This window comes from Ailuropoda melanoleuca, chromosome 2, assembly GCF_002007445.2.
Source record: "Ailuropoda melanoleuca isolate Jingjing chromosome 2, ASM200744v2, whole genome shotgun sequence".
Taxonomy (NCBI): Eukaryota; Metazoa; Chordata; class Mammalia; order Carnivora; family Ursidae; genus Ailuropoda; species Ailuropoda melanoleuca.
The window spans coordinates 66,918,181-66,942,803 of record NC_048219.1 but is presented as its reverse complement, the minus strand read 5'-3'; the positions used below and the strand labels follow the sequence as shown (position 1 = coordinate 66,942,803).

The 24,623-nt window shown below is 35.0% G+C and overlaps 1 protein-coding gene across 5 annotated transcripts in view; it reads left to right on the top strand.

Annotated features, from left to right (window-relative positions):
* The window catches only part of DPYD (dihydropyrimidine dehydrogenase), a 966,631-nt gene that overhangs the window by 397,042 nt on the left and 544,966 nt on the right, over positions 1–24,623 (top strand). For all 5 annotated transcript variants that reach the window (XM_034653966.1, XM_034653962.1, XM_034653963.1 and 2 more), the window contains one exon: positions 17,857–18,072. In XM_034653966.1, coding sequence (XP_034509857.1) covers positions 17,857–18,072 — 216 coding nt within the window. The remainder of the gene's footprint in view (positions 1–17,856; positions 18,073–24,623) is intronic.

The window sequence follows — 24,623 nt, the reverse complement described above, 5'->3', positions numbered from 1 at the left end:
GGGAAATAAAATAGAAGCATAATTAGCTCAATTAATATAATTAAAGACCTAAATTTAATTGTTAATTGAGGATAAAGATGAGGCACTTTAATTATATAGGTAAATCCAGAAATTTATTAACAATAAATTGGTTAAATCTAGAACATTCATTTAAAAAACAGAAGAATATGAAAAAGTTCTCTTAGTCTAGGGAAAAAAATCAGTAATTAGTTGATTAATCTGAAAAAGTTAAAATGGAGAATTATAAAAAGGATATACACATATGTTAAGCCTGTCATTTTATTTTAAAACACATAGATATTTTCTCCTTTTCGTTTTTCTATAAAAAAAAAAAAGCAGAATCAAGTTCTTTTTAATCTTATGGTTAGAGTTCTATCATGTTTCTCGTGTAAACTTGTTTATAATATACTGCCTACAACTTCTGGTTTTGTTTTTTTAAAGTGGAGCCATACCTTCAAGAAACACAAAGCAATTCCTGGATTTTTGTATGGTTGCTCCATCGGTCATTTCATTTGTTTAACCCGCATCTAATTTGATAGCAACTTCTTTTTTAGCAACTCACCTTTATCATAGCTTTCAAAAATGAATATTCAACTTAGTTTTCACAGACTCAACCCCCTTTCTTTTCACATTCATGTAGCTCTTCTATTTATACAATTTTAATTTACATTTAAAACCAACACAAACGGGGTGAGGAACATACAACTGATTCAATAAGCACACAACTCAAGTGGGGGAATAGAAAGTTCATAGACACACAGTACCCTCCTCATTGCAGAGATTCAGCACTCCTTCCTTCCTTTGTGTCTCACAGAAGAACGGGAGAGAAGAAATTAGTCCAGTGAGTCTTTTAGGTGCAACCAACTTGTTAAGGGAAACCATATGATGCCTAAGATCCTTCTTTACCAAAGGCAAGTCTTAATACAAAATGTATTTACAAAATGGTATTATTAATTGACAAAAATGTCAGTAATTTACCAAAATACAATTGTTTAGAAAATTGGACACTTAACTTTGTTTTAGTATTAACATATAAACACATTTTGTCACAAAAAAGTAGAGGAAAAAGCCTATATGTTATCTCACCAGGCTATATCCTCCACTTAGAGCAAACTTGTAAATAGAATGCAGGCTAAGTGCTTCTAAATTCTAATCCTAGATACGAAGCTTGATTTCTCTGAAGTAGTCATGGTCGTTCTGAGAATTTGATCTTACCAACATGAGACATTTTGTCAAATAAAATCGGTCCAAATATAAGAAAATTATCATCTCAAAACCTATGGATTTGATTACATTATTAGAACAGTCCTCCATGTCATTATTCTGTGATTCAGAATTCTATTTTAAATTTACTATCTTTTAGATGCAACATTAAAACACCACAGTATTTATTACTAGTAGTGGAAGGGACCGAGTAAACTTACGTGTTGCTGCAAGAGAAGCAGTTTCAATGGTATAAAGATCAATATTGAGTGACAAAAAACAAGAGTTATTAGTAGAAAGATAAATATGAAAAGAATAGGTAAGGAATTGAAATTCAAATAAAGGAAAAAAATTGTATAAGATTCTTCAAATATAGACAAGAAATGAAAAGGAAAAGAAGACCTCTTTTCTTTCAGGTAGAATTCTTTCTGTGAAATTCAAACACTATGAGAAACTGCAGAGGATAAAAAAGGAGGCATTGGGATGTTAAACGTATTTTTAAAAAATAAGTTTTGTTGCTGTGTTTACGAGTGATTTTGGGAGTCACTGAATTGAAGTTGAATGGTTACACAGTACTGTTTATTCGCTGCCACCACTTGAGATCAGCTTTTAGCAACAACAAAACGTTATTTTTTTTTTCATTTTTGGTTTCTAGTGGTTCTATTATATATGTGAGTTTGCCTACGTGCATCTTCCCAAATGATATTCTTTTTGTTTCTTCCTCAAACTTTATCCTTTATTAAACATGCTCTATTCCTATAATAAGTATCCACATCAAGATGCCTGATACTGTTTTGATTATTTTCTTTATGAATCTGTGTTATTCTTTCCAACTCGTCAATCCCCCTCGAAACTAATTCTTGTGACAGAATTATCTTTGAACATACACACGAGATACACACATAAATACTCTGGCATCACACCGGGTCTAAAATGTCTTTCTTAACTGTATAGGATCCCAGAGCACAGGTGTCTTTTAGGTTTTATCTTTCTACGGTGTTTTCCGGCTGTACAGTGAAGCTATATGATATTTTCATGAACGTTATAGAGAAGTTCTCTAACAGTTAATGTTCTACTCAGTTGTATATTGTATATGGGTCCGTTTTGAAATAGATGTTTGTAACATTCTTCAAAACTATTATAAATTCCTTGCATTGATGACCTACTCTTCTCCTACTTGAGGTTTTTGTGTGTTTTCTTTAGGTTCGATTGCAGCTCTAAGAATCAGTAGTTGCTGAGGGAACTATGTATCTCGGGGGATTGGTAATGAGATACAGAGCCTTTAACCTCTTGGTCACTAGTTCAAATCTGCCCCAGGTCAAGAGTGACAGAAAGTCATTATCATCTGATGGCAGTTCAGTAGGCTATGTGACATGAATTTGTGATTTCAGTACCTAGAGGAGAGAGATTCATGCCATAGTCTCACCATTGAGTGAGTGACCAAAGATGGTAGTTGTGATTTTAGTTTGAGGAGAAAGGAGGAGTTCAATCATAGCTAAGTATTCCATTTTTTGGAGCTGAGACTTCTTTTGGTGGATTTGTTGATGCAATGGCTTAGGGTGGCTAGGCTTGCCCTTGTGTTAGTTTGTGATTTGAGGCAGTGAGATGTACCTCCATAGGAATCCCTATGTCATTGTTGCTAATGAGCAACATCACTAAATTGACTTCTAAAAAGTTATTTCAGTCCCAGATGGTGATTAATTCGAGATTGAAAGTGACATCATTCATGTCTCCTGTTTCTTCAGTGCCCTTCTGCATATATTTTTAAAATGTTTCCTTTTCCCTTTTAATCATATTATTAATTTTATCTACATTTGGACATATGACTGAACATCTAGAAGCCTATTCATTCTTGTCAATCTTTCACATGAGAAATACTGAGTTAACAAACAAGAATAGAAAATTGTTAAGGACACTTTGAAGATGGGGAATTAAAAACTGAGCACAGTGAGAAAGGATCATTGCTATAAAGTTAATTGAATTATGTGCATTCATATCAATAAATGAAATCTTTCACCTTCTGCCACTTTTAGGGTTGGAGATTATGTGAGGGATTTTGTCTTTCTAATATCTTCAGTGAACAGTCAGGTTATTAAAACTTTGATTTGGGGATCTCTTTTAAAGGAATTACCTTTCTAAAGAGGACAAAGGCATATGTTTATACTTGAAAGATTTGTAAGATCACAGCATTTTCTTCATAATGGAATATTTACATTTTTATTTTATAGCAGGCTCACTGATTTTCAAAAAGAACCCACGTTGTTGGATTGTAAGGATTTTACAGCTATCTCTGATAATTTTTATGTTGCGAAAATAAAATGTAAAGAACGATAGCTACCGTGGCTCATATTAAAGATTACTGCTCTGTACAAAGATGAGCAGTTGCTAAAAATATGGCAGTCTGGGATTTTAGAAAACAAACTTGGAGGAACTTATCTATGTCCAAATCTCTGTGGCTTAGAAAAACTTCAGTGCCAACTTTGAAGACACTTGTTATCATTATCATTGCTTAGAATATCATTTTAATTTCACATCTTCAAAGGCATTCTTTTGCCCTGAAATATACCAGTGGTTTCTACAATATCTGAAGAACTATGATTTGAGAATTAGAAATTTAAATTGCACAGGCTTAATATTAGAGCATTTCCGTTACCCTTTGCAGGTTTTGAGGCAGCTTATTCGACCTTACAGTCTCACCAGGAAGCTAATGGGAAAGCCTTGCAGCAATCTTCACAGGAAAGTTTCCAAATGTCAAGTGTCATCTTTCCAGCTGTTAGATGAATGGGTAGCCAAGAGGCATTTATTTGGGTGTGCAGCCCCTGTGAAATCTGGGTGAGGCAAGAGAAAAGGCTATAATTTGGTGGTTAGTTTACCAGTATTGGTATAGTTGCAGATCTCCTTGCCAGGCAAAGGACTTCATTTTGTGGTTTAATGATTGACAGCCAACTGCAGTGTTCCTGCACTTAGAGAATAAAAATGCCTTAAAAAAAAAAAAAAGAGGCATCATCGATATGTCATACTAATTTTTGAATCCTTCACTGCTTCAGATAAAAACGATCTTATCGACAGAGCTGGCTTCTTCTTTTCTAAACCCCTCTCCAACTGAGAGGAGGTAAGACTTTTCAAATGACAACTGTATTAAAATCTTGAGACCTATTGAAAAAGTGTCCTTCAGTTTAAGATATATTGCAAACTCTTTAATTCCTATGTTAAAAGAAGATTGATATGAATCATTGGCCACTGTGAGGTTGAAAAACAATGAATATCAATAAAAAGACAGTTTTAAATCATAATGGATTCAGTTTGAGATAATGATAGACTCCAAAAAATAATATTGAAGTATGTCATGGCTAAATGCTGTTTCCATGCTAAGTTTTTCCACTTGGTCAGGATCACGGTATTGAAATGACTTCAGCCTGATTTCTCATTGGTAAACTGTGCCTTTAGACTGAACTAGAATCAAAAGTGCATGCGATCTCATTTTTATCCCCTCCAGTGAGAAGTGGTGAAGTTAAATTTGCTTAGAGTCATTGAAAAATGAAGTCCGTTTCAAGTGTTTATAAATAAGCATACAATAAGCCCTATAGACTGTCTATAGAGTTTGCCTTTTTGATGGTTCAGCCACATTAATTTTTTGTGAATTCCCTAGATAAATATTTAAAAATAATTATTAAGGATCAGAAGCTTGACTTTTTTCTATTAAAATTTCTGTTTGTAAAAATGTGTAGCTTTTTGTGTATGAATGGGGATTTACTTTTTATAACATCTATATGTTGTAAAAGGAAATCAAGGAAGAAATAGGAATGAGCCTATATCCAATGGAGCTATGAAAATGAAACTATCTAGTTGGTGATAGGGAAAGAAAATACCATGACTAATAAGTGATTTTAATGCCTTTTATTGACTTTATATAGGGTTCCAAACCTCTATTAAATGGCAGTGTTTGACCTGAAAAGTAATTTAAAATGAAATTGTCTCCATAAAGGCAGAATATATCCTTACCAATATAGCAGTAGATTGCTACTTCAGGTAGATAACTCACGATTAGAATGGTTAAAAAAAAAATAACTGAAAAATCTGATCCATGCCATACTGAACCTGACCTCAGTAGGTGCTGAGGGAGTATGAAAGAAATTAGCCACTGTGAGGTCAATTGGTCCAAATGGGCTATAGGTGTCACGAATTCCATGCCAAATCAACACCTTGATGCCTGGGGCTGTGTGGCACTCATGAAAATATCACAGTAGAACAAAGCACCAAGAATGTTTAGCTTGCTGGTGGAAATTTAAATGCAAAAATTTTAATCAGAACTTTGTTCCTCTACATTCAGTGATTTAGTAAAGTTGAGTCTTATACAAGCTGTGAAGGATTAAATTGAAAATATCTAGATACAGGTGGTATAATGAAAGCCTAAAGGCCAGGAGACCTGGGTTCAAATCCTGACTTAATTACTCATTAATTCTGCCTTTGGACCTTTGGAAATGTCACATTATCTTTTGGTCATCTCACTTACGGCTCTGAGACAGTACAATGTAGTCACAGAGGTGGAATTCTCAGCTCAAGGACTTAAAAATGTTTAAAATCTCAGATGCGTTATCTTGAGCCTCACTATCTTCATCCATAAAAAATATGAGATTATAGTATTTTATGCTTCTGAAACCCAAATTATATATGTTAAAAATAAAGAATCTAATTCATCAAATAGCTGTTATGTTGATTATCTTTTTAGAGGCTTAACATTCACATCATACTCTAAATTATGCCTGCCAGAGTAACTATTTTTTTCCCCATTTTACAAATTAGAAAACGTATGCTAAATTTTGTTGAGATGGCTATGGCCCTGGAAATATTTGACTCAACCACTTAACATATGGGTCAGATAGGTGAGGAACAGATTTTAAAAGACTCAACTCAACTCATAGGAAAATTCACTCAGAAGAAAAGAACCATAATAGAACTATCTGAAAGATATTTAAAATATTAAAGAACCCCAAAGAGATAAAGACAGCAATAGCATCTGTAGAAAAGAATGGGAGAAATGTAATGCCTTTGTTAAGGTGTTGATAGTATGGCCTGCTGGGGCTAGAACCCAGGTTTTTTCATTCTCAGCCCTACTGTTCTTCTCAATAATCATCCTGCCCCGTCCTCCCCATGTCCTTTGGGTAAGCTTCAGTCGAGCATATGGAAGGCAGAACACATAGGTAAGTCTCTGCCATTCATCAGAGAACTCTGTGCCAGAGACAGGAGGAGAACAATGGCCCTGGACTTTGATAAACCATGAAACTGGTCCTCAGAATGATCTTCATTTTTGGATCCCTTGTCATGCACTGCATGGTCCCATGGGAATGTAGCCTTCAAGGTGATTCTTTGTCAGTTTTGTTTTCTGGTATCCTCAGTGCCTAGAAAAATGCCTACCTGATAGTAGCTGGTTGACCAACAAATGCCTACCCTATGGCAGGCACTTGATAACTATGACTGAAAAATTGAATGTGCCGAGGAAATCTTTTAGATTATGGGGCACACAAAGCAGACCGTACAAATTCACTTGGCTCATTGATGATAAATAACTACTTAGACTGCTCAAATAGGTGGTGGTGTACAGTTATCATGGAAATAGAAGAGTAGAAATGAGCATACCAGTGCATTATGATTTTTCCCCTGTGATCCTCGCCACCATTCTTTACAAGAGGTATTTTAAAGGTGGGACAAATGAGTTTCAGAGTGGCCTGACTGACCTGTCTCGGGTCCAGAAGTAACATCTGAGCGACTGTATTAGTTTTTCCCTGCATCCCATCCCCACCTTAGCCTATTTCAGTGACTTGTCCTCCCAGAAATACAAGGGTTAATAGGTTAACAGAAAAGCAGGTATTGCCTGGTAGGTTGTTGACTTACAATTTTGAGCTTTTTATTCCAAGTCTTAATATTTAACATTGCTGTTGTCACCTTTCTTAAATGTCAGCTTCTTTTATTTACCTTCATCACTCTCACCTTGATCATGCTGACTTCTTTGTGCTACATGGATTTGCTGCCAGGCACCACCCTGTGCTGGTCACCAGGCTTTTCTTACACTAGTCATTGACATCTTGTCGGCAGTGTCACCACCTTTGCCACTGGGCCTGTGAAGATGGCAATTGTTACCTTACTGATTGACACTTTTGAAAATTTGTCAACATGTTATTTATTATTTTTGTGGGGGGTGGGGTCCTCAGCTAACTTACAAACCACTTCTCAAAGTAAATTCACTAGTTTATCCTTTCACCAGACCCTTTGGGGTTTATGACGTAGGGCCTCTGTGTAATAGTCTATGTGCTATTTTCTTAATGAATGATATTATAATTAGTAGAAGGTAAAAGAAACCAATGTTATTGCAGTAGCTCAATTGATAAATTGAACCATTCATTTCAGAGTCAGAGAGTATACCAGAACTGTTGGTATATACATGACTCTGCTCACCTCCTTCTCACATCTGCTCAGATGTTACTTTATTAAAGAAGCCTCCGTGGGCACCAAATGAAAACGTACCCTGCCCCTGGCCCATTACTGCCTAACCCACATGTACTCTGCATTCTGTTTCTGAGGAGAGGCCACTTGAAAACACACTATTTTGGGTTCCTGGACACAATTGCAGTGTATGGTTATGAGGGGGTAGGGGATCCCCCTGCTGCAAAGCAATACTTGGAACACGAGTTGGATATTCTGTAATTTAACTCAATTCCAACACTATCTCCTTGAAATAGCATCAAATCCCACAAGTAAGCACAGTTATGCTAGACTGTCCCTCCTTCTGCCCTCCCCTGCCACTTCACATGCTAGTCACAAGCCCAGGTTACCACCTCTGGTTTTTTTACCAATGTGCTGTAGATTGGAGGTTCCAATGACCTCTTCCAACTCAGGATGCCAATCCTAAGTCCAGGTTGGTACCTGTACTTCTGACCAACTGGCTATAGATCAGAGGTTCCTGTGACTGCCTCTTTGGGTTTAATATTTGCTAGAGTGGCTCACAGAACTCAGAGAAACATTGTATTTACTAGCTCACTGGCTTATTATAAAAGGATGTAATTCAGGAGCAGCTGGGTGGAAGAGATGTGCAGGGCAAGTATGGAGAAAGGATGCAGAGCTTCCATGCCCTCCCCAGGCACACCTCTCTCCCCGATCTCCACCTGTATGCCAACCTGGAAGCTCTCAGAACCCTGTCCTTTTGGTTTTTTCTGGAGGCTTTATTACATAATCATGATTGATTAAATCTTGATTCAACCTCCAGCCCGAGGAGGTCAGGGGATCAAGAGGATGGGACAGAAAGTTCCAACCTGCCAACCCTGTGGTGTTTTCTCCTGACAACGACCCCCCATTCTTAGGTGCTTTCATCCACTACCATAAAAAAGACACCTTCATTGTTCTCATCACTCAGGAAATTCTGAGGGCTTTAGGAGCTAGAAACAGGATGAAGACCAAATATATTTTTCTAATTATAAATCACAACATTACACACACACACACACACACACACACACACACCTGTGTTTTTGTTCCTTCTCTCATCATCACCCTGTAATGGAAAATCCATTAGATCAGAAAATATACTTTGTTTACTGCTATGTTTTTAGCACCTGGTCACAATGCCTACCATAGAGTAAACACTTCATAAATATCGTTGAAAAGATCAAAAGTGGCTAACAAACATTTTAGATCATGGGACACATGAGCTTTAGGAAGCACATTTTACAAGTTCACTTGGCTTATGGTGATTCTACCTTAGGTTGCTGTATTATTCAGCCCGGGTTGCCATAACAAGGTACCATAAACTAGGTGGTTTACGCACTCAAAATTTATATTCTCCCAATTCTAGAGGCTGCAAGTCTGAGATCAGGGTACCAGCATGGTTAGGTTCTGGTGAGAGTTCTCCTAGCTGTAGATGGCTGCCTTCTCACTGTGTCCTCACATGTGTCTCTTCTTATAGAGCTACTAATCCCATCATGAGGGCCTTACCTCCATGACCTCATCTAACTTTAAGTTACTCTTCAAAGCCCAATCTCAAAAGAATATCACTTTGGTGTTAGGACTTCAACATATGAATTCTGGGGGAATACTGTTCAGTTCAGTCCATAGCAGTTGCTAAAAGAGCTGGTAACTGGCAGTGGGAGTAAAGTTTAAATGGAAACAAGGATTTAAAAAAAGAGCATGCTAGGAAGAGAGAATAACAATTGCAAACACCCAGGGAAAGATAGAGTTTAGTGGAAGTCATATGTGACTGATAGGTTTATTAACATAGATAGTGGCATAAAAGGTCAATTTGGATAGGGGGACAGGACCAGTTCATGAGAGGTATAAGAGTTTGAATATTAATGCAATGAGAAATAAATGAGAAGTTTTAAACAATCAAATTTGTGTTTTTAAAAGGGTCTGGTGCAAAGTAAAGAGTAGACTCTAGTAGAAGGCAAGGAAAATGGCAAAAACAGTAAGAAATAATCCCAGTAAGAGATAATTATGGCAATAAGTATAGATAGAAGTATGTGGATTCATGTATTTTGAAGATAGAGTCATTAGATTTGCTGGTAGAAGAAAAATGGGGAATGAAAGAAAAGAAGTATCAGGAATAATACACAGATTTTTGGCTTAAGCTAAATGAATGGTAGTGTCATAAAGTAAGTGGGGAAAACTGGGGGAGGAATAGTTTTTTTGTTGAAGAGGAGGAATTTTTGCATGATACTACCTTAAGTTGCTTAAGAGCTGGTAGTTGGGGGTGGAGGTCAAGTTTAGATGAAGAAAAAGATCACATGGATTTGAGTTAATGTTTATTTTGTAGCCTAATTCTGCAATCAGGTTACAAATATCTTATTAAGAGCAATGTGAATATAATCCTTTAAAGAAGTGAATAAAATGGGATCATTATTTTTTAGAAACTTTTCTGTAGCCTCATATCTTTTCTAAAATTTTCATTACAAATAGTAATTTCTCAAAATGAAAAATGAAATCTGATTTTTATGTCATAATTGTAATCACTCTACCTAGGCTTTTCCACCATGGAAGCAGCTAATCCAAATTAATTTCTGCTTTGCCAGTTTTTCCCCTCAATAGATATTTCTTCAAAGGGCAAAGTAACTGACCTGGAGTTAATTAATGCATAAATCCAGCCTATGAATTAATTTAGTCCTAAGTAGCTATACGATGTTATTTATTCTTTGCCTTACAATAATCTCAGAATGGATGCTTCTAGAGCAGCTGTACCCCAAGATAGGGACCATTGTAGTTACATCACAATGAAATATAAATAAAATGAGTAAGTGAAAGCTGATGATTTTAAATTGGAAGGAACGTAGTGGTAGTTATTTTCTCTTCTTCAATCAAATATAACACTACCAATAGTCTTGCTTTTAACAGTGTTGTTTTTTTTTTTTTTAAATTTTCATTCTAGTAAAATAAATTAGGGAAAAATGCAATTGGGATACATAATTATGATGTGATTTGCTTTTCCTCAACAACATAGTCATTATACATGCAAATTTCTCTGTGTATAATTCTATGACCCAGCCAGGTATAGTAGGAGAATACCAGTGATAGAGAGTAATAATGTAATAATAAAATAGTAGGCCATTATTGTTTAAGATTGTATTTGTTTTTATTTTCATTCTGAAATGAAAGGCATTATACTTGATTATCTTATCACTATCTGAATGGAATATACTTTTTATTTTTGAGGGTAGATTTTTCTATGTGTTTACATATGTTGTGTGTGTTCAATCAAACCATCGTGAATAATTTTCAGATCAGTTTCCAATTTTGAGGACATTAATACTTTAGAAGAATATCATTTATGTAAATAAGAGCAGCTTGATGTAATGTAGGCTGTGTAAGCTTTGAATTCAAGTCTCGCTCTATTACTTATTGGCTTCCTATCCTTGAAGAAGTTGCATATTTTCTTTGAGCCTCACTTCCCTCATTTTCAGTAGGAGAATAATGTCTAATTTGAAGAGTTGTGATCATAAGGAGAGAGTAAGTACAAAACACTTCTCACTGGGTCTGACATTAGTACTCTTTACAAGTGCACAAGTATCTTAGTGAGAATAAATTAAGTGTGCTAGGCCTCGATATTTGGACAATGTAATGATGGCTCAGAATTGTTACTGTATAAGCAGATAAAAGTCCCCATATGGGAACTTTTTAGAGTATCTGCGCATCTTATAATAATACTTTATTCTCTTGAACAGGTCCCTGGTAGCCATTTATTTTAATAACGTAAACATGTAATGTGATCATGGCCAAACTTGAATTTCTCTCTTGAGATTTAGGAATTAGGAGGAGCATTGACATGGCTAAAGAAGTGATTCTCAGCCTTGGATGCACAGTTCAATTCCTTGGACAGTATTCAAAAACTACTAATGCTTGAGCTCTACTCCATGCAATTCTGATGTAATTGGTGTGGAGTCTGTCTGACCAGGACATCAGAATTTTTAAAACTCTTCAATTGTTTTTAATATGTAGAGTTAAAAAGGACTGAGCTGGTCCTATAGAATAGCAAACATTCTGCGTAAAGAATCAGAGGAAGCCAGTTGGCAGAGACAGAAGAATAAACTAGAAGCACATAGAGGAGTAGAGAGAGAGAAAGACAGATCATATTGCTTTCCATGAGGATCCCCAGCCTTTCCTAGAGGCTTAGCTGCATTCCCGCGTTTCATGAGATGCTTCTCTATGCTCGCTCCTAACAGCTGCTTCGGCTAGTTTCTATTGCTTGCAATCAAACAAATCCATTCTAAGCCAGAAGTTAAAAATCATGTGGGGCAGAAAAATGTTTCATTTTGCACTGGTTCCTGGCAAAATTGTGAGGTCAGTAAATGTTTGTCAGTTTGTGCCTGATATAGAATACATACATTTACCTTGTAACTTAATTGCCCAGAATAGTTATTTACCATTGCATTAAATTATTCTTTTTAGTGCTTTTGCTAAACTCAACAGTCTTCCAATGGTAACAGTTAAATGTTACTCTAGATTAGAATCATAGAATAATGGAATATATATCTGGAATTCATTTGATGATGATTTCATGTAAAGTGATTATCATCTTACTGGGGACTGATGTAAAAAAGAGATTAAGTAAAGGTCACTAGTCTGACATATTCAACTAAGATTTTGAGCATCTTTCTGCCAAGTCTTATGCTAGGTGCTTCAATTAAATTAGGTAGGAGACACATACATGGAAACAAACAAGTATGATAAGGGAAAAACTTTGCTTGTGGATAGGCAGGCAAGTTTCGTGGTCAAGATGACAACAGGACTGAGTCTTGGAAGATTGGTTGGAATTTTCAAAGCAGAAAAGCCAGACAGAAATGGACATTTGGGCGGGGGTGGGGGGGATTCAAAATGTGTAGGCACATTAATGATATTGTTTTGTTTGAGAAATTATAAGTAGTTTAATAAATGAAAGCATAAAATATTGTGAGGGAGTGGTAGCAGATGAGATTAGAAAGGGTGAAAGAGGAGATTAGAAAGTGTGGGGAGTGGGGAAGAGCCCAGATCACAGCCAGGCTTACATAATGCTAAGGAGCTGGTGCTATCTTCTGCAGGTAGTGAAGAGCCTTGAAGGATTTTGTAGGTGGAAATGAAATGAGAAAATTTAAGTGTAACCCATATAAATTTGGGACCTCTCATGGTTTATGCATGTCATGCAGATAATTTTTTTACATGGAATTTTAAGTGACTAAAATCTTCACTCAGTCTCCCCTTAAAAAATTCTGAGAGGGAAAAAGCAAACTTTCTAAAAAGTCATCTTTAGACATCCCTCTCATTTGCAGTGTCTTTTAATGTCTGACGATGGCTTCTATAGAAGAAATATCACTTATTACCTTTACACTCTAAAAATCTGCTCCACATATCACTTTTCCTTAATCTCTATCTTTTCCTCCCCCCTCTGTCCTCCTCTCAATTCTTTATCACTTTAGCCTCTTTTGATTCTATAGGGTTTTTTGTTTTTTGGGTTTTTTTTGTGTGTTTCCTTTAGGTATGTTTTGAACAACCAAAGAAATCGTGGTAATGTCCAGATTATAAGACAGTTCCTGTTTTAGAAAGAGAAAGGAAAGAGGAAATCACATAAATTCAGGTTCTTGTATTTAACCCTTTCAACTATGTTAGCACAGTTCTCAATTTCAGAACATAAAAGATAAATGAGATATCCAACAAAGGACAATGAAAATGTCGAAAAGCACTGTGTATGAAAAGTAATTATGAAGCTATAAATGCTTAGCCTGGGGGAAAAGGAGATTTGGAAAGAATATGATAGTTCTTTAAAACATATCTGAGGGTTGCCATGTGGAAAAGCGGTTTTATTTACCTTTGTCTCTAAGGGGGCAGAGTTGCCTTTAAGAGTATTTTATATATATAGTATATAATACAATTACGTATATTACATATATTTCTAATTCTAATGGAGATACTGATTTGAATAAGATATGATCACTGCCCTCAAGGAGCTTATGTTCTGTTTGAAGAGAAAATCAGCATATACAGCCCAGTATGATGACTACTGAGGTACAGGCATATTTTAAATTGCAGCAGAGCAGAGATGACAGTATGGATATATTAGACATGGATATGGAATGTATTAAGTAACTGCCCCAGGAAGCATATACTGGCATGAATGATCTGAGTTTGGAAAAATGAATAGTCATGTGATGGGTGAAGAAAGACTTGGATTATATGTTAGGTCGGTGGAAATACATGAAGTAATGCATGGAGACATGTAGCAGTGTGATGAACTATCTGTGGTTTTAATTCTGTGTGTCATTGGTTGTTTGGTAGCTTTATTTGCATTTTTCTGTTCGTGAGCTCCAGAGACCTGTCTGTTCTGTTCATCTCTATAACGCCAAGCTCTCAATAAATACATGAGCAAAAATAATTTTGTATAAATGTTAAGAATTGTGTCTGAATTCATGGGCATTACATTATGGAAGCAATCAGTATATGCCATGAAAAAGAAATTTGAATTTGATTTCCTGAATATGTGGATAAGTTTTAGCATATTAGTGATTAAACATATAACCAAATATTTTCAGTGTAACTACGAAATTGAAATAATGTTATTTTTTTATGCCTTAGGAGTAGTCCAGATAAAATTATTTATCTACAGTGGCCAGGAAGTGCTTCAGCTTGGGAAATTTTATAGTAGGTGGAGAAGAGAGATGGAATGGGAAAGGGTGCAGAGGCAGGACGGCACAGAGTATTTTTGAGGAAGAATGACTGAAACATTTGATTTCTGAGAGATGGCTTAAGGTGGTAGAAGGAAAATCGACCAATAAAATAGAAAAATACACACTTTATTCTGGCTCTGCCCCTAGCTGAATAACTTATAGGTACTCACTTAACCTCCTTTACCTTTAGTTTTCTCTTTATAAAATAAAGCTTTTAAGGTTGGTCATCTTTTTGATTGTTCTAGTTCTAAATGTTTTTAAGTTTATGTATAATATTAAATATAGCTAAAAGGATTGATTTGGGACAATCTGTGGAGAAAGCTAACAAGTCATCTATTTACCTTGATCTTCACTTACTGGTTTTTCATTGATTCTTTTAGAAAATTGTTTTAGTATACCTTTAATTCTACTTGTTTCATATAAATTAATTTATGTTCAGTATTGAAAGTATTAAAGATAAAATGAGCAAAAATTTAAAAATTAAATGCCATCCCAGTCCCACCCAGTTCAGATAACACTAGTTAACATATTAATATTTACTCTTTATGATAGATTGGTAAACAGAGTGACATATGGCAATACACAAAATAACATATACTATTATAATAAATATATATATTGAATATTTATTTGTTTCCTTATTTTTTACTGAAAACTTTTGACTTACATATAATGTTAAACCACCAGTTTTTCACTTATACAGGATAAACACTCTTTCATGTCAGTACTTTTTTTTTCTTATATCAGTTTCTGCATCAGTCTGATGCCAATATAACATTCCTTTTTACAGTAGTATTATTGGCGAACTAATCTTCATTGCTCAACATCTAAGTTGTTTCTTTCTTTTTTTAAATTAATTTTTTTAATTTTAATTCCAGTATAGTTAACATAATCTAGGCTGTTAATGATAACTGTTATTTACTAACACTATTGGATGACTGGAAAAATAGTATTGTCTGAAATTGAAAATCTGGATAATGTATTCTTTAGAACAGAATATGAGATAGAATTTGAAGCAGTTGAGTTTGAAGTAACAGCAAAATATCCATATCCAAAAGTCTTGAAGTCTCTTGGAAATCTGAGTTTGAAGGTTATGAATGGGATTTAGGAGGAATTAGCTTTATGGTGAGAGCTGAAATTTGAAATGCTTAAGTTGTCTGAGGAAGGGTACAGAGGGGAACAGGCTTTTAAACTTCAGAAAAGGAAGCATACATTGGGCATGAGTAAATTAGGAGGTTGGACAGACTGGGTTGCTGTAGCACCACACTGTGGTAAAAAGTCTCAAAGACAAAACAAAACAAAAACCCTGCATGTGCAATATGAAAAACAACTGCCTATTACAAATAAAGATTCTAGATTACATCATATATGCATACATATCCGTAGTATTTTTGTCAATAAAAAAATGCATATTTTATAAGAAGCTATACTTCTCATTTGAAAGAGTTTTATGTGTGTGCTTATTTTTTGTTAGTTGTTTGCTTTGGTTTGTATTTTTGTTTTGAAGCTCAAGAAAAATCTTGCGAAGTTTGTGTACATCATTCCCTTTTTAGTATTAAGGCAGCAACTGTCTTAAGGATTTCAGGGCAATGCCTTATTTATTTTAAACTACATAAATTAAGAAATGCAAGTTGAACTATACATCTATATCTGCCTCCGTGGGCTGTTGCCTGATGCCATATAGCTATGATTATAACAAACAAATTCATCTGTAAGATTGAAGAGATTAGATATTTCAGTGCAAAACCTTAAAAAGAGAAGAAAACTAGTAGTGTCATTTATCTAAATAAGAATATGGAACCATATGCATTTCTGCTATTAGCATCAGACACAAACTGGCCTGAAATTTTTAAGATTCCTCAGATATGAAAAGTACATCTATATTTTTCCCAGTGTTGACCAGTCCATGGTGTCTGGAAAGTCTTCCTTAGTCTAACCTAAATTTGCCTGATGCGATTTAAACTATGATTACACAGCTGAGAAAATCACATCAAAGATGTTTTTCCCCTCTTGTATCCCCTGTACAAATTCACATACACACACACACACACACACACACAGATCAAATTAACATATTCCCTATATTAAACATTATACCTTTTGTCTTTGCTAATCTTGTTAATAGTATTACAATTCCACATGAGGACAGGAGAAATTATATTCACAAAAGGACTGACCAATATTCAGAAATGTACCTTGAAACCCAGAACATTCCTGGCAGAAGATGCCTGTCCTAGTTGAAGCTTTGATGTGATCAGGCACCTCTTTGTAGATATCCAGGAGACACATTAGTCTTTCAATTGACAAGTTGTATGCCTTTTTACATATTAAGTGAACTTTACTTTGCATTATAAATGGTGGAGGTCCAGAAATAATTTGTATGCAAGTCATGGCAATTTTTATCTACATAAGACACACTCCTGTAAAATTAAAGTTATGCTCAAACAACTTTTCCTTTGAGTGATGGTTCACAAGGGAAAGGAGTTCTTACTTTGGAATTAACTAGCCCTATCCATTCAGTTTGGCTTAGAAAATTCATCCTTTTTTTATATTTGCCAGTATTATTTGTCTTTCAGAGATAAACAGAGAGAAAAGGAAGGAGGGGGAAAAGGAAAGAGACAGAGATACTTTATAAACCAAAGGCATGATGAGATCTTTAATAACCTCCCCAGTGAGGAAGAGACAACATTTAGCAAGTACCTACACTCTTCCGTGTGCCATGCACTTTGCATTAAGTGTTTTCAGAATGCAAGGTAACGTCATCACAGCGTTCCTTTAACAAAGGTAATTTTCCAGTTTTGAGAACCAGTTGAAGGTTTCCTGACATTAACTGTTTTGGTACCAGCTTGGGTTCTGAAAAAAGAAACTCTCCTCTTGCACATGAGTACATTCCCCACTTTCCAAATTAGTTGTCTTCCAGTGGCTTATGATCTCCTGCCTTTTCCAATACCCCTGTGAGGTAGGAAATTAGGCAACCAGCATTCCTGCTGCTCTACTGAAAACGGTAGAGGAGAAAAAGACATGGACATATTAGGTGGCTTTCCTAAAATCTCATAACAGAAGTGAGACTACTGGAAATTAAATTTAGGCCTCCTGACTTGCTGTTGCCCATATCTCTGAGCACTAAAGACATTTCCACAAATTAAGTACAAAAAGCTGGTTTATAGGACCAGGGAGATAAATTCTGAAATTTTTCCCTTTTGAATCTCCTTATGTTTTCAATAGAGTTTTTCGTTTATTTAATTGATTTTATTTCTGGTAATACTCTCTATAATGCCTTCTAAATTAGGAAAAGATGATATTATGTGAATTTAGTTCACTGCTGACTTTTTTTTTTGCCAGTTTTCATCATTGTAAACAGACCAACATAATCTATATTTATTCGAGTGCTGTATTGGAGTGATTTTTGTAAAAGATTATATGGGAAAAATCAGATCTGATGCAAGAACAATTATTGACTGTTTGTTTTTTGCAGTCACAATATGGAGCTTCAGTTTCTGCCAAGCCTGAACTGCCCCTCTTTTACACTCCTATTGATCTGGTGGACATTAGTGTGGAAATGGCTGGACTGAAGTTTATAAATCCTTTTGGTCTTGCTAGTGCAACTCCAGCTACCAGTACATCAATGATTCGAAGAGCTTTTGAAGCTGGATGGGGTTTTGCCCTGACCAAAACTTTCTCTCTTGATAAGGTAAGAAAATATTTTTGAAGTCATGTTTAAATGTCTATGATGTACTTTAATTAGAGCATAAATATTATAATGGCAAGATTTTCCTGACCAAGAAATAATAGTAACTCAACTCCTGGACAAGACCTATTAGTACAAGTTAGTTTTTATTTTCTTTCCGATCTTTCTGTCCCATGGAAGGGCGTGTATTTCCCATTTTGTTTTGTCTGGGAAGCATCAAAATATATGTATAATACAAAAGTAGCTATTTCATGTAATAATCACAAACTCATGAATTCTTTTTTTGGCATTAATTATTTTGTGATTTCTGGATGTGTGTGAATGAGGACATATGCCTGAACTCAAAGTTAGACTATGGATTTGGCTTGGATGTAATCCTGGGACCCAGTTCATGTCAAAAAATATCACTCTGTGTACCTCATTTGTGCTGGTAATAAGATTCTTCTTGAATTTTTAAATACAGTCACTTTTTTCAAAGTACATATACCTGAATTTAATTTGGCATTATGACTTCATACTTCATAAGTGGACATACTTAGTAGAAAATAAAGTACATATTACGGTTAAGATTAATTCTTTGAAGTATGCAAAGCATATAAATTCATGTTTTTAAAGTAATATGAATTATACAATAGAAGGTTGCATTCTTATATGGTTTTGAATTAGAAAAGCACAGCAGAATTTAACATTCTTAAGTCCTTTATTGATAAAATGTTAAATGCTGAATCTATCAATGTATTTACTACTAACTGGTAGTTAGTAATAATTAATGTATAAGAATGTGTGAATCTAGTGACTGAGAAAAGTGTATCATTATTTAAATCAGCCTTATCCGTAGGCAAAGAAAATAATAGAGAACAAATATGCCCCATTAAGCACATTCTCCCCTTCTTTCTCCTCTTACTAGGATCAATAGCTTGCATTAGTATGGCTAAAACATTACAGCTGTCTTATTCTGACAGCTTTACAAGATGCTATGTTTAAGTGTGATGAAGAAAATCTAGAGAATCCTCAAAAGTTAGAAAAACCAGGGCATAAAAAATTTCATAAATGTTTTTTGGTTTAAATAACTAACGGGAGGTTCTTTTTCGAATAAATTGGCTGAATGTTTAGAAATACTTTGGTTAAATAAAGTGTAAGAATAACCAGAACTTACTGGATTTAGCTTTAGAATATCATTAATCAATTGTTTATAGCTTTGTAGCATATTGATAGTATATTTCTCTTTGTTTCAATTCATCCTTTCAGAATAACTCAGAAGCTGTTATCAAATGTTTAATCCGTTGAGAAAAACTGAGTCTCTGATACCATTTAATGATTACATTAGTTACACTGTTTTAAAAATTTTATATGTAAACAGAAATAGGTGGCTAATCAGGTACAAGTGAAGAACTGTAGGGAAAAAAGTGTTTGCTTTGAATTTGCTGTTTGCTTGCAAAAAAATTGAATTCTGATTAATCAGAGACATCTGTCTTTACTCTGTTGGTGACATGCATTGATTTGTGATGCTGTCTCTTTCAGTAACCTAGGAGCAGTTGCCTTTATTAGGATCACCAGCAGAAATAAATGTGGAAGCTAACTTCCTTCTAAACCTCCAATTTGAATTTAATCTATCAATTCACAAGTCTGTGATGCTGGTTCAAAGGGAGAGTAAGGAGCAAATGCAAATTAAATTTGGCATATAAAACATAATGTTGGGGGCTTTAGGAAGCCCTCAGTTACTTGCTTTGATGGTGCGTAGAACACAATAGTGGTACAAAGACTTATTTTAAGTGTATTTTTGCAGATTATAATGACATAAATAATGATGCCACCTTGGGCTTATATAATGCCATTTTCAAAAGCAATTGTTTCCCATACATTGTTTTGCAAAGTAGTCAGTTTGCTTCGTAGAGATCTAGGGTTTTTGTTTTGTTTTGTTTTCTTATATTGTCCCTAATTAGTGATTAAACCTGTTGTGAATGTGAAATTGTCTTATGAGCGTCTGTGCTTTCTGACTGATGAAATGTTGTAGCATACAACTCAGTAGGTAGAAACACGTTTTCCCCGCAGCCTCTTACTAAAGACATCTATTAAAATATTAAATATACTATACATTTGTGTGACATTATAGCATACCAATTTAGATTAGCCTTATTATAATTTATTATGCCAATTCAAGAATCTACTTAAAATGTATTAAAATTCAGAATCTTGACATTTGAAATTTGGATGCTCTTAATATGACAAAGGTTATTCTATGAAGTTTTGTTATCATATGAAATATTAATATTTCACGATACAGTTTTGATGAAGTACAATTTGCCGAGCCTGCATATGATAAAGAAATTAAATGCTTACCAAGGGAGTTCAGTAAAAATTAGAGCCCTGCCTGAACATCTGCTGGAAATTTTATTATCCTGTCCTACTGACAGGGTGGCTCCCTCGTTGTTTTTCTAGATTGGCAGCTGAATATTGCACTGATTTCTCCAGCAAATATGTTTAGGTGAACTTTTTTCCCTTTTTTTTTATTTTTTTGGGAGTTCGGAACATGCTTTTGATTTTCATCCTATACTTTTTTTTATACTCTTGACATTTGTAGATGCCAGATTGAGGTCTAATATGCTGTAGCAACGATAGACCATTGACTTACAGTGAAATGCCAGTTGATATCTCAGTAAACAGAAATATTATTATTCTTTACTGTGCAGTCTGTATAAAAGCTGTACGTGGTTTCTTTAGGGAGGCAAATGATCAGATTTTTAATGTCAAATATAAAAAGATCTGTGTTTGCTTTTGTGTTAAATAACATCAAAGATGGCTTTCATTAACTATGTTCTTCCTTCCCAAATCATTCTTCCCTAGAATGTCCCAAAATATGGAGATTACCTTTCTTGAGATTCTGTTTATGTTTTATAAAGATGATATTTAAAATATCATCATAAAATGATATTGAAGATATAGTTAAAAAATTTTTTTACATATAAGTATATATTGCATTCATGTTTAGATAAAAAAAGGTGGGAGAGAAATCAATGTCAAGCTTAATTAAAGTTAAGCTATCATGACAAGCCAGGGAAATGCTCTGTTTAACTGGTAATATTAAAAATTATTTAGACTGCACATAAAAGAACCTCCTGACTTATGTCCACATTATACTGATTGGAATAGATAAAAAGATTTTATTTTTGTGAATTATATCATTAATTTTGTTCTCTCAGGCATCTACATATTATATACTACAAATATGTAATTTGTAACTGCAAGTTGCGTGTATCTTTATCATTACATAGATAGATAAACTCAGAAGTGTTTATTATTTTTCCAAATCAAATTCAAACCTAGGCAAAAATTCACTTCATTTTTAAGCTATGTAGTATAGATATTAGAACAAACTTGTGATTGATTTTTAGTAAGAAGATATCTTGAATGCATATATTTTGTTTTAATAAGTATCAGATGATTAGACAAACAGGTGCACATATAGTGAGTATCTCAACATAAAATACGAAAAACTAAAAACTGAGAAATATTTAAGGTTCTTCATTATTTCTTTGGAATCAAGTATTGATAGCAGCCTTTTCCATAAAATACAACCTTATACCTCATAACCCTATGCTTAGTGTACAGGAAGAGTTTGATAAATGTTTCATAAAAATTCGTTGGATAAATGAATCAATAAATGAATAAATGGATTTTTGGCAAAAGCATATTGAGTTTCTTTTTTTTTCCCAGTCATATGAACAGACAGTTAACACATAAAAAATTGACTGTTCTGAGTATTGATCTCAATCAAAGGAGAAAAGGCCAATTTAAAATTTTCATATCCCATGTTGCTTTCTGTAGTGCATCTATACATGTCTGAAAATGAAAATGTCAGTGGAGTTTTTAAATGCATGGGTAGTGTTTTAAGACTTGAGAGTCTTTAAAATACAAAGAATTTTTGAGAAAACAGAGTATGTAGTGCACAATTTTAGGAAGGGAAATAAAAATCATCTGGCCAACTATCTAAGCTTATGTGTCAATAGCTATGGCAGAGTAAATGTAACTTGTTTTGGAGTGCTTTTAGTAACAAGAAATATGCTAGATCTTTAAGGCAATGCAGCCTGTTGTAAATATGGAAAACCCTATTTTAGGAGTATCTTCTTTAATTGACCCCAGATTGGCCTTTCTCAAAAGTTCCATCCATGTTTTATAGTTCTGCCCTCAGAGACACCATGGAATAAATTAGTCTAACTTATTAACATAAATGAATTGTTGATTTTTATATGGTGTTTTGGGTTCCCCCCCCCCCGAGTAAATAAATACCCTAGAGAAAGGCTAACAAGTATGGAGAGGCAGTGATATCTAGGGAAAACAACTTTGGCCTGGCCAGTCTGTCCAAAGCTGCTTCTAAATCACTACCTTGCGTAAAGTTGTTCTATATTTTACATTGTTGTTGTTAGAATTATCATTATTGATAATTTGTTGACCGTTTATTGAGTGCTTAGAAAGTACAGACATCGGCAAATGTTTTTCAAAAGTTGTTCTTTGAATCTTCATAATATCCTTATAAGATAGTATTTTTTAAGTTTTTTTTCATATGATAGAGTGAGAAAGTTAAACCAATTGCCCAGGACTTAGAATAATAATTATTTATTTGCTCACAATCATGTATGTTGACAATTTGGCTGAGCTCATGTGGGCAGTTCTGCTTCACAAGGTGTCACTTGGGCTCATTCATGCATTTTCAGTCAGTTGGAGGGATGCCCAGGGAATGGCAACATGGCCTCATTCATACATATGGACCCTCAACTGGATTCCTGTAATTTCTGAGATGGCTGAGTCCCTCTCTCCATCTCTTTATTATCTCTGTTGTCTCGTGGGAGGCAAGAGGATGTTCCTTGAGTAGGACCCCATTCTGCTCCCTGGTAATAGTCCCCTAATCCATTGTTCCTATCCGCTATCGGCTCTGTCCTCTGGGCTCTTATTCTGTCCTCTGAGCTGTGTTCTGTTTTTTTTTTGTTTTTTTTTTTAAGAAATGGCCATTAATGGCCATTCTTGGTAGTTGAGTAACTTTTTCAACCTATTTCTTGCCATAGAAAGTTGAGAACCCCTATCCTCTCTATTTCAATTGCCCCTTTTAGTCCTAGTTCTTAGTCATGTCATCAGAAAACTTTCTTAAAAACTTTTTGACTCTATTAAGGGTTGACTACATGCCCTAAAGCCAGATTCATAATTATTTTTGAGATAGATTTTTCTCCATTTTGGATATGTCTTCCTGCTGTGGCACAATGTCTTTAAGATTCTTAGAATCAATATTGTCTATCTGAGAGAATCTACCAGGAACTGCTCTAAATCTTTCTAAAATCTTAACAAAGGATCACATAGCAACACTCTTGATGTGATCTTTACCCTAAGGTCATTTCTTACTTTGAAAATCTTTTCCTCCTGGTAGAAAAAATACTAAGAATAGTTTTATTTTCTAACACAGCAAGTCCTGGGCCCTTTTGCTTTCCTCTAAGTTTGCTTAGCAAATTAAATATATCCTTTTTTGGCTATTTTCTCTCTTACAGTACCTTATTATTCTTGAGTAGAAACATTCAACTGACACTTTCAGTGTTTGGTCTAGATATTTCTTTTAGTCATATCCACACATACATTATGTACATTTTCTATCTTCTGAATTATCACCAGAGATATTCTTGCCAATTGTTCTGTCACTACATAATACAGGCCACCCTTTTCCCAGTCTCCAATAACAATTTTCACACTGCATTTCAAGCCACCACTAACAGTTTGTTCACCATTTTTCCAGCCTTTACTAACAGCCTACTCTTGATTTTCCAAGAGAGGTCTCTGCCCTCCTCTCATTTCGAAAGCCAATGCCACATGTTTTAGATTCTGTTATGTTAGCAAACATAACCAATTTCTGTATTACTTATCTCTTGCTGCATATCAAAGCACAATTTAGTAGCTTAAAACAACAAGTAATCTGCTCTTGGTTCTATAGTTTGGCAATCTGGTCAGGGCGCAGCTGGGTGGGCTTGACTTTGCCCCATGTGACATTAGTTGTTCTCGCTCATGCATTTGCAGTTAGTTGACAGACTTGGTGGCTGCTGGTCCTTGATGGCTTTATTCACGTGCTTGGGACCTCAGCTGGCATAACTGGGCCTGGATCTCCATATGGTCTCATCTTCAAAGAAACTGCACGGAGCTTGTTCACAAAGTGACTGTATTCTAAATACGTAAGAGTGGAAATAATGAGTCTGAGGCTCAGAAATTGCACAATATAACTTCCACCCTCATTTTGTTGGTTAGAGCAAGTCACAAGGCCAGACCAGGATTTGGGAGGATGGAAATAGTTCCTCTGATCAAAGGCTGACATCCATGGCACCAGGATTGAATCAAGGTCTATTTGATACAAATCCAGATGCTTTCCTCTATAGCATATATTCTAACTTACCCTCTCTGTGTCTTGTTATTCTATGTCTAAATTGAAGGCAGTTTGACTCCATCAGTGTTTGGCAGAGACCTGGAGTACAGCAGAGCAGGTGCACTGAGGGCCTTCTATCCCCTACCTCAAGCAGAACAAC